Consider the following 16,721-nt stretch of genomic DNA (forward strand, 5'->3'; position numbering starts at 1 on the left):
GAGCTGCTAAAAACATCTGTTTTGGTTCTGATTATCATGTTTATCGCGCTGAAATCATGCATTTTAAACCATATGAGTTTAAACTTCTGATATACAGTTTTCTGAGAGCACACATCCGAAGCACACGGACAGAAAGCTGCTGTCACAGCATGTGAGTACTAAACTAAGTTCTCATTCACACACAAGTTTACTTTAAAAATACACGAGTTACAAAAACAGTTGGTTATGTCTGTGAAGGTAAACTGCTGGGAAATAAATTGCATGTTTATTTTAGATCTGTGTGGCAGCAGCAATATACAGTAAATAAATCAATAAATCCACTGCTCTGTTGTCTCCTCTGAGGCTGAGACTCTAAACAGTGTTCTGTGCTTGTCTGTGCAGCCAAAGACAGAACAGTTAGCGTGTTTTGCTCAAACTATCGCCATGGCATTAGAACTGGTACACCTTTGTTGCCTGTGAAATCAAAATGACGGCGCCGTGGGTGGAAACTTACAGATTAAGGGGCGGTAATATTATAATGAGATCCCTTTGTGATATCACTAGGTTTTCTCAGATGCTTGCAGAAAAAGGCTTACCAAAACAAAGTTACTGGGTTAATCTTTTTCACGTTTCCTTGGTTGGTAGATGCACCGTGGACCTGATTATAGCACTTCAAACCTGGAAAAGTCAGATTTTCATGATTTGTCACCTTTAAGGAAAAACAAGACTGTGAGAAAACTAAAACGCTTTCTTTTTTAAAATAAATGGCTAGACTACATGTTGAAATAGTTTTTTGTGTCCCCGGACATGAGCGCAGGAGCGACTGTATTTCTGTATTATTTTGTGTGTTTCTCACAGCACTATTACCTAGTAAAGATGAGTGGCCACGGTGAGCCATATCAATGCATGCGGTAAAACCACCTCAGTGGCCCTTGATAGTCATCAGTATCTTGTTTTCCACACCAGAGGAACCGCAAGTGGCTGCACAATAAACAATAGCGGTAGCAGTGAACCAGTGACCGCAGGCTCTTTCAATATCGGCCAAGCTATTGTGTAGCACTGGCAGATCCTGGCTCAGCTTAACACATGTCAGGCAGGCACGTTGCTCCAGTCTCCTCCGGTCACTGAGAGCCCAGACAAACCTGAGTGAATGAAAGTCTGCTTTGACACGCAGACAACCCTCAGTTTCAGTGAGGACATAAAGTATATATAATAACAGAATAATAATTACTAAATCTAAAATTTATGCCGTTATGAAAAAGATAAGCAATAAACTAATGAATATATTTAGCTGAAAGACAAAATATTGCATAAACAAAACCAACAAAACAAAACACTGTAAAATGAATACATACAAGGACTTGGGAGTCCACAAATGAGCTGATATCATATCAAGCAGAACTGATTTCATCTCAATCACCAGGTTATTTTGTTTAACTTGATAATATTATAAAATGCTATAAAAAAAAGTATTCATTAAATATGTATTTACCTTTTTGAAAGGGGAATGTTAAAAAATTATTTTGAACCAATAAAAATTAATTCAAATCGATGTCTCTGTGTTCTATTAGTGTTACTATATGTTCGTTTAAAGGGGTCATATGATGCTGCTAAAAAGAACATTATTTTGTGTATTTGGTGTAATGAAAAGTGTTTATGTGGTTTAAGGTTAAAAAAACATTATTTTCCACATACTGTACATTATTGTTTCTCCTCTATGCCCCGCCTTTCTGAAACGCGTCAATTTTTACAAAGCTCATCGTTCTGAAAAAGCGAGGTGTGCTGTGATTGGCCAGCTATCCAGTGCGTTGTGATTGGCCGAATACCTCAAGCGTGTGACGGAAATGTTACGCCCCTCACCATACTGTGATGCCCTGTCCAGCCGGAGCGACGAGACAAAAACATTAAAACCCATTATAAACGAGGCATTCGTTGCATCCAGTGGGGACATAATTATGGATTATAATGACTTATACTGTCTTTTTACAAGAGAAAGGAAAAATTGAAATCGCATCATATGACTCCTTTAAAGTGATGGTTAATTTATACAAGTTTCAAAGACATTTCAGATGCTAAAGCAAAAAGTGTTGAGATGCTCCCTGTTCTCTCCTACTTGTAAGCAGTGTTATTTTAGTATCACTGATGTACTTTTACAGTTTTTGTTAGTATTATATAGATTTTATTTGTATATTTTCTGTTCTTTTTAATCTTAGTTAAAAGTTGCTGTTGTGTTGTGTGTTTTTGTCATTTTTATTATTCATTTTTTTTTAATATGTCTGTATATTTTTTATTACATTTTAGTTTATTTAGTTTTAGTTATTTTAGTACTTCAAAGTACACTAGATGAAAATGAGAAATGCTGCCTTGGCAACTAGCTGAAATAAATAATTTTTACATTTTAAGTAATACATTTTTTTTTAAAGTTATATTTCAGTTAATGATTATTTTCTTTCAAGAAATCAATGAAATGATTTTTTTATGAAATGATTTTAGTTTTTAATAATAAGACTGCCAAACCTTTTGTTTTAACTTCCTTTGACTTCCCAAGCTTTAATATGTGGGCCAGACCCAAAAAGTGACTACTGTCAGTGATTGGAGTGATGAATTGTCCAGCAGAAATAATACTGATTTTAAGGCTTGAGTCACATGTGCGGGTAAGAGAGGTGCACCCAAACATGTGTCAGAATTCCCCACACGGACATCACGACACATCCGTGACAAACCCACCTTCCCAGAATAACCCACTCAGAGCTGTCAAGAGAGTCTACCGCACTGAAAACCAGCTCCTTTTGTTCAGAGCTCATGCTTCGGTGCTTGAAAAAACAAACATGCCTCAAAGCAGATTCCAGGAGTGTTTGGACTCGCTGGCGATACACTTAAGCTCAAGCTCATTTCTCATTACTGGAGCTGTTCACCTGGCATCAGCTCTCAAAGCATTGCATTGTGGGTTGTCTCTCTGATGACTGCAGATATAAACCCATCAGACCCCTTCAACTACAAAAGCACAAGAGAGCTGCAACTATGTCCAATTCAGCTGGAATAACAGTTACTACATTCATACAGTGCTTTGACCTCTGCAGAAACCTCAAAGCCTCCAGCTCTGAAATCAATCAAACAGACAGATGCTACATCGTAAAATATCAGACAGAAAAGAGGATGCATCATTAGAATTATGAATGTGAACATTTGCTTCTGGTATTAATCAAAATTATGATGTTTTGACAGATGGAGATCAAAGAAACATGATCTTTAAAAAGTTAGGATGTATTGTTAGTGTAGATATGCTTTATGAGCCTGTGGTGACATTTCTGCCAAAATTATATTATATCGTTGCTTCTTGACACTTTCAATGTGAGATGTCCAGAGAGTGGTGCTTAAGTGAAGTACAGTTTTATCTGAAATGAACAAGATGAACATGAATCTGGAAACGTTTCATTACATCTATTGTTGTCAAGTGACTGGCACTAAAAGTTTAATGCTCTATCACATTTGGAAATGACATACCACCTACACTAGATCCTACCCTTAACCTAACTAACAGTGTTAACAAAAGCAAACGTGCGATAAAAACACATTAGCTAAACTTTAGATTATTGAAAGGTTCTGACAGCCAAACCAAAATTCTTCTCTGGCATCACTGCGGAAAGCCCCTTTTGAATGCTTTATATCTAAGAGTGTATATCACTTGAGCTCTTGTGTGTATAAGCACATCCCAACACTCCTCAAACAGCTGTTTTCAGAGAGATGTGTGCTGTCATTTCGAGTCAGAAGACTGAGAGTGACATTCAGCAGGAGCTCTGCAGTCACAACTCACCGTGGCCACAAAAGCAAAAACATGCAATCATACACTTCTATTAATACCTTTCAATTACATACCTTTAACCCACTTTTCATGTCTTTTTTTTTATAATTATTGTCAGTAATTCCAGGTACCAAGGGTCTATAGAGTGATGTATTTTTGTAGGCCATTCTTCCATTGGCTTTTGGATTACTACAGAAAATAAGCTCTGTGAACAACAAAAGGTTCTGTGAACAAAAAACAAAAAACCTTGAATTCAGGACGATGAAACCAGAAGTGCTAGAACACAAACTTGTTTCTGGGATTTGGCCTACAAAAACATGTCATCCCTGCAGCACTGCAGCACATATGATGGATAATGTTTTTATCATAGTGCAGTGCATTATGGGTACTGTAGGTCTATTTGTGTAACCAGAGGCGGACAGTAACTAAGTACATTTACTTGAGTATTGTACTTAAGTACACTTTTTGAGTATCTGTACTTTACTTGAGTATTATTTTTTTCTGGGAACTTATGACTTTAACTTCACTACATTTGAAAGACAAATATTGTACTTTTCACTCCACTACATTTCTATCAAGATCCTCGAAGTAGAAAGTCGTTACTATGTAGCAGCTTTGAAAGTCAGTAGGTGATTTTTTTCTTCTCTAAAACGTGACTTTCTTTTTTTCAGACAGTTTATCAGTAATCACTTATGGGTACTGTAGGTCTAGACACACATTTATGTAACTCACATTGATGTCCAAGCTGCACAGACTGAGTGAATCCACATCTCTCTTCCTCTGCTTCCTCTTCTGCTGTAAAGACACAGATGATGATCAGTTGAGTGCTATACATTATCACTAACGGTACTGTAGTAGTGATTTGAATGATTTCATTATTTTGAAATTGTTATATAGATGAATATCACACAACAACACAAGATAAAGCTCATAGGTTCACCATGTTGAAATGTCAGAATTTAAAAAATAAGTAATTAAAAAAATAAATAAGAAGAAAATGTGAGTAGTGTCTATACACTGAGAAAACAAATGGACCAACTTAAAAAAAAAAAACAAATGTACAAATTTGTTAAGGCAGATTGCATTTTTTTCTTCTTAAATTATATTTATTCTTCGTTTCAAACCTTAAATTGATTTAATATTAATCAATAATATTTATTTTTACATTCATACAACATAAAAAGGTCATGTAGGGCAATTTCTTTTTCAATTAGCTAAAAAATCCGCTAATTAGTTATTAAATGAATCACCTAAGGTAAAACTAAAACCATTTTGTTAGTCAAAGATTACTTTAGTTTACTTGCTTTAAATAGACAATATAAAGTTATTATAAAAAGACAACATTGAAAGACATTAATGATTATGGTGATGGTGATTTTTTTTTAAAACATGCATTATAATGCATATCGTTAGGAATGAACAAGTTTTGCAAAAAGAGTGTCTTTCAAAGCAAATCAATCATTCTGTTGAATGTATTCAGTAAGCTTGAACTCACTGTAAGTTAATGACACATTTAAGACCAGCTGTTGTTGTACATGGTTAATTAGATCTAATCTTTATCTAAATTGATTCTATCAGCTTTTTGACTGGTCAAACCGATGGGCAGCTTTGTTATTGCTGCTCCATAACTGTTTATTCTCCATGACAGCCAGCAGCATGTGGAGGGAATATCTACATCCTGAAGTGAGAACAATAGAGCAGGTGAAAGTGCTGCTCACGACCCATGAACAACACCCGCTGTATCTCCATCATGTACAGCTGAACAACTAGTGCTAATTAGATTGAGGTCTCTTAGTTTAAAAAGCATGAAGAAGACAGTATAATAATTTCAGGTGTCTGTATAGTATGTTCGGAATGAAATACTGCGGTACTGCTTATGTGTAGTAAAATCACTATACTGCCTAGTATTTTTTTTTTAAATAGTGTAAAAAATAAAAACAGTCGCATTTTTACAATTCTGTCATTATTTACTCAGTCTCAAGCAGTTTCATAACCATCTGAATTTCTTTTATCTGTGAACTCCACAAAAGCAAATATTTTAAATAATAAAAGTAACATTTCTGAATAATTGTTTTAAAATAATGTACTGGTCACTCTTTTCCATGTAATTACAATGATGAAAAAGCACCACAAAAGTAGACACATAACATCATAACACACAGAAGAAGCCCACATGACTTAAGTCTTTTGAATCCATATTGGATTAATATTGAATCCATAAATAAAGTATTTATGCACTGAAAGTCTTAACATCTGGCTTTGCTCTCCTTGGAACAAATCAATCATCCGGTTCGGATCTTTTAAATTAATTGGCTGATCTATAACCATCCTAATGAACAAATGTTGAACACAAAAGATGTTGATAACCAAACAGATGCTGCTAGCCATTGACTTCCATACTAAGAAAAACAAATACTATGTAAGTCAATGGGGACCAGCAACTGTTTGGTTACCAACATTCTTTCAGATGTCTTCTTTTGTGTTCAACAGAATAAAGAAATTCAAACTGGTTTGGAACAACATCAGGGTGAGTAATGATGACAACATTTTCAATATAGGGTGAACTATGCCTTTTAATACTGAAAAATTCTTCAGTTATGAAGCAAATTCAGTTTCAGTTGTAAAGCGGCTCTATAAAGAAAATAGTGTCATTATCCAGCTCAGTTCAGTTCAGTGTTGATTCAGTTTAGTTCAATAACAGTGTCAATGAGGCAAAGTTCATCAGTGATAAAACACAATTCAACTATAAAACAGCTTTACAGAAAACAATATATCATCACTCTGACACACAGATTGCAGCACATGTGGGTGATTCTTTTTCTTTTTCTCCCCCACCAAACCCGCTGAAGAAAAATTCACATGAAGTGTATTGCTGTTTTCATCCACTGATTCCACTCAAGGACAAAGAAAGTCATCATGCAACTGAAGATAGGGAAAACGGTCAACAATCCAAATCCATCACCTAATGCGTCACAAACAACTTCTGGACACAGTAAATACAAAGCAAAAGATACAATGCATTTGGAAATATAACGCTTAGGGGAATCAAATGTAAGAGTTGCAACAGTTATGCAACTACAATCACAACCACTTCCATATGTAGACCAACTCTAAACAAACCCAACAACCAACAAAAAAACAGCAACAACTTTATCCCTCATTTAGTACACTCAATCATTAAAAATTAATCAATAAATACATAAAAAAAAAAATTAACAACAACAATTTTGAGAGAAACACAAAGATGTAAACATACTCAGGCTTACATAACATCAGATGCTCTGTAGGAAGTAAAAACATTACATTAATTTCACAGATGAACTGGAGAGCAAATGTTTTTTTGTTTTGCTTTTATTTTGATATATATTATTTATATATATATATATATATATATATATAGTTTTTCTAGTTTTGGTTATTTTAGAGCTTCAACAAACTAAATGAAAATTTTAAATGTTGCTTTTGCATCTAGCTGTAAAATCTAACTTATTTCAATTAACAATTTTTTCAATGGTTTTAGTTTTAGTTAATGATAATAACCCTGGTCTCCTGGTGTTTCTCCCGACTAAATGACCCCAGTAATCACGAGTCTCCTTTTATAGTTTATTGAGAACAATGTCCCAGACTGTGCTTACATTTGCCAAGCTACCAAGTCTGCAATCAGAAGTCAGAGATATCGATATGAAGTTCAAAGTCTCCCAGACCAAATGACCTGTGGTATGCCATCCATTCATTACTTATGAAAGAGCAGCCAGTGAGGGATAACGTTCGCTCACCTTCTGATGCATGAAAAGACAGCACCCCATCATTGGGCTTGACAGCAGTATTCCTCAGACCCACAACACCTTTACAATCTCCCACCGTGGACCACTGTCACCTGTCTAATCCTCAGCCATGTGTGTCTACAGATGTGTGTGTGTGTGTGTGTGTGTGTGTGTGTGTGTCAGTACACAGGAGAGCAGCAAACAGGATGTTCAGGGGGAAGTGTGTCGGCGCTATATCGGGCACAAGCAGGGCGTGAGCTCTCAGACCACATCTCTGCTGGAGTTTGTCTGGCGTCAAACACCCCTTCAGTGAGAGGAACAGCATCCTGTTACAGGGAAGAGTAGCACACAATCGCTCTTCCACCCTCCTCACCCACTTTATCCAGAGCTACTCAAACCCTCGTGACGGACTGTGATGAAGGTCTCGCAATTAAAGCCAGCAGAGTTCACGTTTCATCTTGGTTACTCTCTTAAAGCACTCAAACTGGGCTTCAACACTAGAAAGTTTACATTTCTTTTGTTCTCTCTTTGAAACAATTATTGTCTGAATAATAAAGTTTTGTTGCAGGGTTAATCCTAAATATTGATATATACACTACTGGTAAAAAGTTTGAAATCATTAAGATTTTCTATCTGTATCTGTCTCTTCTGCTCACCGAGGCTGCATTAATTTGATTAAAAAATACAGTAAAAACAGTGAAATATTATTACAATTTAAAAGAACAGTTTTATATTTGAATATATCTCATAATGTAATTTATTTCTGTGATGCGCAGCTGAATTTTCAGCATCATTACTCCAGTCTTCAGTGTCACATGATCTTCAGAAATCATTCTAATATGCTGCTTTACTGCTCAAGAAACATATGATTCAATGCTGAAAAGAGTTATTGCTGCTTAATATTTTTGTGGAAACTGTGATACAATTCAAAGGTATGGTAAGCAAGATTTTATTTTATTTTTAAATGTGTAGTGTATGTTGTTAAACTTATATATTTAATACTTAGTGGAGCTGTACCTGCACTGCCACAGTATAAGAGGTTTGTGTACACTTACAGAACAGGAAGCCAGAAAATCCCTGCTAAACACACTTCCTGGAAGCCAACTGTCTTCCTTTAAGCATTTCCTGTTGAAGGAGTGCGCCGTGTATCTGATGCTGATTTTAAGGCATGTTGAAATGATCATGTTTATGTGATGAACATACATGAATTACCAGGGGGATTTTCTTGGTTTCTTTCCAAACAAAAATAATTGTTGCTGGCTATTTTAAGTTTTAATTGTGAATACTGACGGTACAAGTAACATTTATTTATATAGCAGCTTGTACAATACAGATTGTTTCAGAGCAGCTTCGCAGTATTAAAACAGGAAAATAACAGTGTTAACGTCGCACAATTAATAAATTATGAAGAGGATTCAATTTCAACTATAAATCAGCTCTATGAAAGACAATGGTGTCAATATTCAGCTCAGGTTAATAATAACAGTGTCAATGTTGTAAAGTGGTTCATCAGTGATAAAGCAATTATAAAGCAGCTCTATATTAGACAATAGTGTCATTAATCAGTTCAGTGTTGATTCAGTTCAGTAACAGTGCAAAGTTAATCAATTATGAAACAAGTTCAGTCCAGCTATAAGCAGCTCTAAAGAGTGTCTTCATTCAGCTCAGCTCAGTCCAAGTTTTCAAGTTTCAATTCAGTTCAGTTCAAGTTTCTCATACAACAGTGTCAGTGCAGTCAAATCTATAATATTACTAATATTAATTGTCTTTTAAGCCAATTTTATTTGTATAGCGCTTCATAATACACATTTTATCAAAGCAACTTTAGAGAGATTCAACTGTGTTTATATCTAAGCATATATCAAACACAGGCCTTCCACAGAGACAAACCCACTGTCTGTAAGTGAAACTCTTCAGTGGTTTTGGGAGGATCCTTTTCCTGGCAAGGAAGGGTTTCTGAGTCACTGGGATGCCTCAAGGTTCAGTGTTAGGTCCCCTCCTCTTCTCTACACAACCTCACTGGGAACAATCATAAAGGTAGACAACCTCTTCTGTCACTGGTACACAGATGACATCTCTTATCTCTTATACAGCAGCACAGGTCTATCTGTCAACCCGTTATTCGAACACAACATCACTGTACAGCTGAATTGAAATGCCACATCTACTCATCTAATGGTCTCTATGATCAGCTTAGACTCACAATGCTTTTGGGAAACCCTTCTTGTCTCGATATGACACGCAGCTTCAAGCAGGATTGCTGAACTAGTTTACCAGCCCAGTGAACAGTGTTGGGGAATGTTACTTTTAAAAGTAATGCATTAAAATATTTGAGAACACAGAATAACAACCGAATGAAACAGAGTGTTTATTGTACCAGCGTTACTACATGAGGACATTACCGACTGCACCATCAGAATCCATCTACAGTGGACAGTAATGTGACCGCCAGCTATTCAGAGACTGAAGCTAACAGTATCACCCTAAAATACCATGACTGAAAACTTCATGAAAGAGAGAGAGAGAGAAGAAGAAAAAAACAAACAAATGTAGAGGTTGCCAGAAGCCAAAGGAGAAAAGGCTAATGAGACTCTTTCACATGCAGGCTGAATTAATGTTTGTTCCTGCAGAGCATTAACAATTGCTTTGCAGGCTAAAAATGAGTCTGCAGGCCAGATTGTATTGCATTTCCATCGGTAAGTATTGTTTTCATTAAAGACTCAGTATATGTACACCAATATACAAAGTCAAATAAAGAGATAATGCTAACATTGCATAAACTGATGATTTGGCCATTTCTCTGTTATAAATGATCTTGAGTGCTGTGTCATTAGGCATGTATGCAGGAAACACTAAAAAGCACACAAAAATGCCTCATCAAGACATAAGATCAAATATAAGAGTGTTCAGAGCATATCTGAATGACTTTACTCTGAATTTCACTTCCATTCCCCCTTTTTGTGAATCTGTTTAAAAGTCATCAACAATGCAGTTCATAAATACATCTCTGCACTGTTTTTAATGGAATTCTGCCATTGTAGCATCAGCTGGCACAAGACAAGCGCTTGACTGTGAGAAGACTATCACTGAAGAAAATGCTATTGCTCAGACGCGTTAATAAAAGGAGGCTCAATGTAGACTTATGTTTCATTAAACTATTAACTGTGTCTCAGATGTTTCTCTTTCTAGGATAAATATAAAACAGACAAATATACATACTGTAAGTACAGAGTTATTAAAGCAGTATGGACAGTATAGCGCGGGACAGCAAGGAACCTGGAGCTAGTGACTGATGACCTGTTGACATCGGTTGGTCTTGAAAGAATTTGATGACAAATGTTTTTATTACTGAGATTTCTGACTCTTGATTGCAGACTTTAGTATCTTGCCGTATGAGCACAGCTTAAAGGGGTCATAGGATGCTACATGCACTTTTATAAGTTGTTTGAACTGAAATGTGTGTTGGCAGTTTGTGTACACAACCACCCTATAATGATAAAAATCCACCCAGTGTTTTTATTTTTTTAAATCTACTAAAATCTTTACCCCTTTCTCAAATCGAGCCGATCTCAGATGCCTGTCTGTGTGATGTCACAAAAACAGGCCCCTCCCACGATAGTTTGATTGACAGTAGCGTTTCAGCACAGACTGGACTGGTGTCTTACCTCAGACCCACCCTGAGTTAGCTGTCATCAGTCCTCCATTGTTCAAGTAGATATAACTGCAGACCGGAGATCTGTAAAATGGGGCGTGAACTCCAAAAGTGGGCAGAACCTCCAAAATGGGGCGGGGTCTCCTCGCGCAAAGACTTTCACCATTGGCTCTGGCTCCAGCCAATTGTTATTTACTTACATTTCAAAATAAAATGTTATAAATTAAACATTGTTTCTAGTTCATCTAAAATAAAATATGATATATAAGTAAATATTCTCCGTGAGAGCAGAGCCCAAAGCTCGAGGCCAGTGGTGTTCGGACTGGAGTTTGAACATCTACTTCATGATATAAATGGGAATCACCCACGAGCTCTCCAGCGAGCCGTCCCAGCGCAGTGCAGGGGAAAGATTTTACTCTATCGCTTTGTTCTAAGCAATGGGGGCGTCCCGGGGCTCGAAATTCGCAGGGTTGGAGGGGGTAGTGACGCTGGGTATAACTAAAAAGGTGCCATTGTCCGGTGAGTTCCGGTTGGGGAGTTACGGAATGATCTCATATCGCATAACCTTATTAACTGTTTATCTCCTGAACTGCAACTTTCTTTACCACACAGCGCTAATCCCGCCGTGCAGTCAATTTGACTGGTTAAGGTTAGGGTCAGGTGTGGGGTAGGTTTAAGGGTTAGCATTTTTTGTAGCATAGTGTAGGAAATCAACACTTTAATTGACACAACCAATAAAAACTTTAGAATCAGCTGTGGGGTGGAGTTTGCACTGAAGTGGATTGGGGGAAAAAATTGCGCATGTGTGTCATGTGCCTGTCTGTCAATGGGAGGAAGCCACGCCCTATTTTGGAGCTCCCACCCCGTTTTGGAGTTCCCGCCCCCATTTGGAGATCTCCAGGCTGCAGTTATACCTTTCTCCCATTGTTTCACCGCCGGAGCAGATGTACACAAGAATGACTCCTAAGCGATGTTCTGTTGATGGATGTAATAATGAACATAGCAGTCGTCGTTTACTCCCGACATCTGAGCTGCTGAAGATGCTGTGGATTACGTTTGTTTTTGAAGGGAATGCGCCCGCCCCCATAAGTGAGTAAAGTTTTTTTTATGAATCTTTGCAAATCGCCTTTCCTAATAATGTGCTAATTAGCAAGTTTCACGATGAATGCAGCTAAAGTAAACAGTCTCTCAGAGAGCGGCTCAGAAGAGAGGGGCGGGGTCAGCAGTGCTCATTATCATTTAAAGGAAAATGCAACAAAACTGCTTGCTCTGAGAAGAGCTGTTTTTGACAGGGTAAAAAAGTGTTTTTATACTACCAATGAGAAATTTTAACCAAACTATGTTACAGACTTTCCATTAAGACCCTAAAGAAACATATCAACTTGTGGAAAATGGGCATTCTATGACCCCTTTAAGACATTAATGCTGAGATCTCTTATTACAATTCTAAAGGAGACTCAAAAAATCTCAGCATCACTGCTTTCTCTGTAATCATCAGCCATATTGCTATCTCATTAAGTCATAAACCCAAAATGTCTTCATCACAGTGGAATCACATGCACTAGCTGACCTTGTGCTTTTATACAGAAATGTCCAAGAGATATGGCTCGGCTCTTGGACTATCTCATATTTCTGAATGACTGTTTATGTGGCAGCTCAAGGGAAGTAAAGTCTGAATAATCGTCCCCTGAACATATAGCGAACATGACAAGAATTTCTATTATTTTTTGTACATTTATGGGTAGTCTGACACAGTCAAAAACTGAAAAATATATTGAGGTAAAACCAGTATGAATTTCCATGGCCGCTGGTTGCTGTATGATGTTTTGTGCAGGTCTAGCTGTTCATGTGTTGATCTGGCCACGATTAAGCTTTTTTACCCAGCTCGTTTTGCTGGTTATGAAGGCAGGTTAATGCTTTCATCTGGAAATGAGGAAAGTTAGTTACGTTGGTGATTTGTTTCTGTATGGCATACATTTGTTTCACCAGGTTATCACTGGTAAATTTGGTTTGGAAAGTAACTTACGTGAAGTGACTTAAGTAATTCCAGATCTACATAAAGAAGACCCCATGGAGAAAGAGAGAATGAAAGGACAGATATTCTCCCACCTTACTGACTCACATTACAAAGTTGAAAATTAACTCTTTTTTTATTAGCTGACAATATTTGCTCCCTGAAATTGATTTAAGCAGACATCATTTGTCTTCTAACCATATGAAAACACACGTCATTTAGGCTAAACGCATAGTTCACCTAAAAATTCTGTCATTATTTACTATCCCTCATGTCATTTAAAACCTGTGCATATTTCTTTCTTTAGTGGAATGAAAAACATTAGACCCCACTGACTTTCATTGTATGGACAAAAACACTGAGACACATTATAAACTAAAAATACACTAATAAACTGTTTCCCAACCCGACAGGTCACATTTTGAATGTGATTTTGGAACAGGATTGGGAGACAGTTTTCAAAACTCAGAGGAAGAACACTTGTTGTGTACGCACTCTTCCTGTGAATGAACCACAAGAACAACATAACATCTGAACTCACCCCACTGAAGAGCCACTTCTCTGATGTAGAGAGGACAGAAAGTGACTCCTTCCTCTGCAACATCGGCCTGGTGGGAGAAAACAAGACAGAAACAGGATCAGATAGATGGAGTGATGATCAGAGGCCAACACAGACTCGCTGGCACAGAGACAATATGATGCAGTCTAAAGTTGAGGTTAGATTGTCTGATGAATTTTAACAGTATGAAATCCAGCCATTTCAATAGAGCTCTGCAGGGACGACATATTTTTGGAAGCGAGTTGGAATGTTAGTACTTCACCGTTCATCCTGAAGTTAATGGACTTTCTGAATGTGTGTTTGGTTAAACTGCCTGAAATAAGGTCTGTGGTTAACACAAGCTAAATGATGCTTGCTGAAAAGTGTATTCACAGTAATTCATTACACTGATCAACAGCAAACTGCTTGGTTTGAAAGTAACTTCTGAGTGATTCATGTATTGCTGCACAATCAGCAATGGACCTTTTTTTGCCTGTGTACTTTTTGGAAATTTCGCCAATGTGACCGCACCTTAAGGCAGGTAAAATACATGACAGATGAGCTGCTGCATGATGGAAAATCACTTTGGTTTTTCAGTAAGACACATTAGACAACCGATAGCATCCAGAAACTGAAAGATGACAGGGTTTTTCACCTGCATGGAGACCTTTCCATTCACTGCAGTTTTGTAAACAGATCGACAGTCTCTATGCGGCAGATGGGACAGGCTGAATGACATTTCTTCTGACCCAGAACCTCAGGTAATGACAGACACTGTGCTTTTTGTGCCGCTGGCTATTGTGACAAGGTGCTGAGAAACAACTTTTTAGCTCATGCTTCTCCAAATATTTGAACTTGCATCCTCTGTGTTGTCACACATGTGAGGTTGAAAACTGATAGAATGCCTAATTTTATTAAGAAAATATGAATATGTTTTATTCAAGCTACTGGTGTGACAGCACGATAACTTCATCCAGACTCTCAAGCTGAGCTGAATCTCACACACAGAATGATCCTCATGTTAGTGGATTCCAGTACAGTTCCCAGCCGAAGGAGACTTACATTTATGGCGAAGCTACAGCTGCCATTAAAGTTTACAGCAAATCCAATTAATGCACGGTAAAAAATATCATCCATACTACATTAAATATAGATTCCCATGCAACAAGAATGAACAAGATTTGTGTGGTGAATTATTGATTGCTGAGAACATGAAACGGTCAAAACTCAAGAGACATTTACTATTATGCAATAATCAACCATAACAAATGCATGTAAAATTGAAAATGAGCTCTTCACTGTCTGTCAAAGTTTCACTAATTAATCTTTGGTTTATGTTATTTTTTTTATCATTGTAAAAATGAGTTTTTCAAGGTTAAAAATAAAGATTGCTGAAGTATGTTTTACAAGAAAATTTCTTTCTCAAGTCCTTCTACTCGAAAATGTCACATTTAATAAAATGTGTTACCTGGCATTTCTTTGTAATTATTTTGTGTAATTTATTAGCAATTTCTGAAAATTGTTTCAAAAATTGTAAACCCTACTTAAAGTCAAAGCAAGCAACATTGTAAAAGAAATCCACATCGATTAAGCAGTCTTCTTGGACTGTATATGATGAACAGATTTAATTTAGGCTTTTCACAGTACAGATAAACATTTTCTGATGTTCATACATGAAGGACATCAAAATCGTAAACAAAAGCTCAAATGTGTGTGGAAGCAAAAGTGATCATGAACAGATCACCGTATCAGCCTCTCGTGGCTTATTTAGAAGCGCAACTTTAAGTCATATTGTTATATATCAGAAGACAAACTCTGAGGTGAAAATATATGGATCAAAATTCATCTTCTGAAGGTTTGCAGATTGTCTGTGGTTGTCTTTGAACTGTACTATCAGGACTTAATGTACAGCATCTTTACCTTAATTGACATTAGACTGCACCTACTGCACACACACTCATACACACACTCACACACACACTCTCTCTCTCTCTCTCTCTCACACACACACACACACACACACACGCACACACACGCACTCACACACACACACACTGTATTAATTTGAGATTAATTTTAGATTAATACAGTGTACAGTATATAATACAAAATGTCATGTAATATATGTATATTATGTAGTAAGTATTATGAGACAACACCATGCTGGTTCATGGTTACAGTGACTATTCTCTGATTATTTACTGCCATCTAGTGGCAAACATCCACTCTCAGCCTTCAAAAGGACAGTCTGATTTGATTCACTTCACTAGTCTAGTATAGGTTTAGTTTGTGTTGAATTAGTATTTTTATGAGCTCATTCAGGTGTCAAGTTCAGTAATTACACTCTCAGATCTGTTAGACTAGGGGTTCTCATCTCTGGCCCTCGAGCTCCACTGTCCAGCAGAGTTTAGCTGCAACTCTAATCAAACACACCTGAACAAGCTCATCAAGGTCTTCAAGATCACTAGAAAGTTACAGGCAGGTGAGCTTGATCAAGGCTGGAGCTAAACTCTGCAGGAAAGTGGACCTCCAGGGCCAAAGTTGAGAACCTCTGTGTTAGACAATAACCTCAACACATGCTGTCTGGCAAAGAACATTAAATGGGATATATTTCACATCAACGCTGCATAATGAGCCCTTTTATTCCCCTCAGACTAAACTGATCCAGTGTCAGATCATCTGACGCACAGCCGTCGCCCTCCAGCTGCTTTAACACAGTTTAATGTATGAATAAACAACTCGATAAACATGTTAATATTTCAGTCATTGCCACCTTTTTCTTTTCTAAAAAATAATACAAATAATAATAAAAAAAATCATTATGGCATTCATTTTATAACATATGGAAAACTTTAAAGTAACGGAAGTTCTTGTCCAGAAAAACCCAGTAACCTCTCTCTCTCTCTCTCTCACACATACACACACACACACACACACACACACACACACACACGCACACACACGCGCACGCA

General features: G+C 37.1%; 1 protein-coding gene across 3 annotated transcripts in view; it reads right to left on the reverse strand.

Moving 5' to 3' along the window:
* The window catches only part of arhgef3 (Rho guanine nucleotide exchange factor (GEF) 3), a 55,686-nt gene that overhangs the window by 31,128 nt on the left and 7,837 nt on the right, over positions 1 to 16,721 (reverse strand). The window contains exons 2-3 of one of the 3 annotated variants that reach the window (XM_016459548.1): positions 13,753 to 13,819; positions 4,514 to 4,573 (exon numbers count right to left, since the gene is read on the reverse strand). In XM_016459548.1, the coding sequence (XP_016315034.1) occupies positions 4,514 to 4,573; positions 13,753 to 13,819 (127 nt within the window). Of the gene's footprint in view, positions 1 to 4,513; positions 4,577 to 7,557; positions 7,608 to 13,752; positions 13,820 to 16,721 lie in introns of those variants that run through there. The other 2 variants (XM_016459547.1, XM_016459549.1) reach the window with 2 other exon arrangements.

Source organism: Sinocyclocheilus anshuiensis, unplaced genomic scaffold (assembly GCF_001515605.1).
Source record: "Sinocyclocheilus anshuiensis isolate Anshui unplaced genomic scaffold, SAMN03320099.WGS_v1.1 scaffold2209, whole genome shotgun sequence".
Classification (NCBI taxonomy): domain Eukaryota; kingdom Metazoa; phylum Chordata; class Actinopteri; order Cypriniformes; family Cyprinidae; genus Sinocyclocheilus; species Sinocyclocheilus anshuiensis.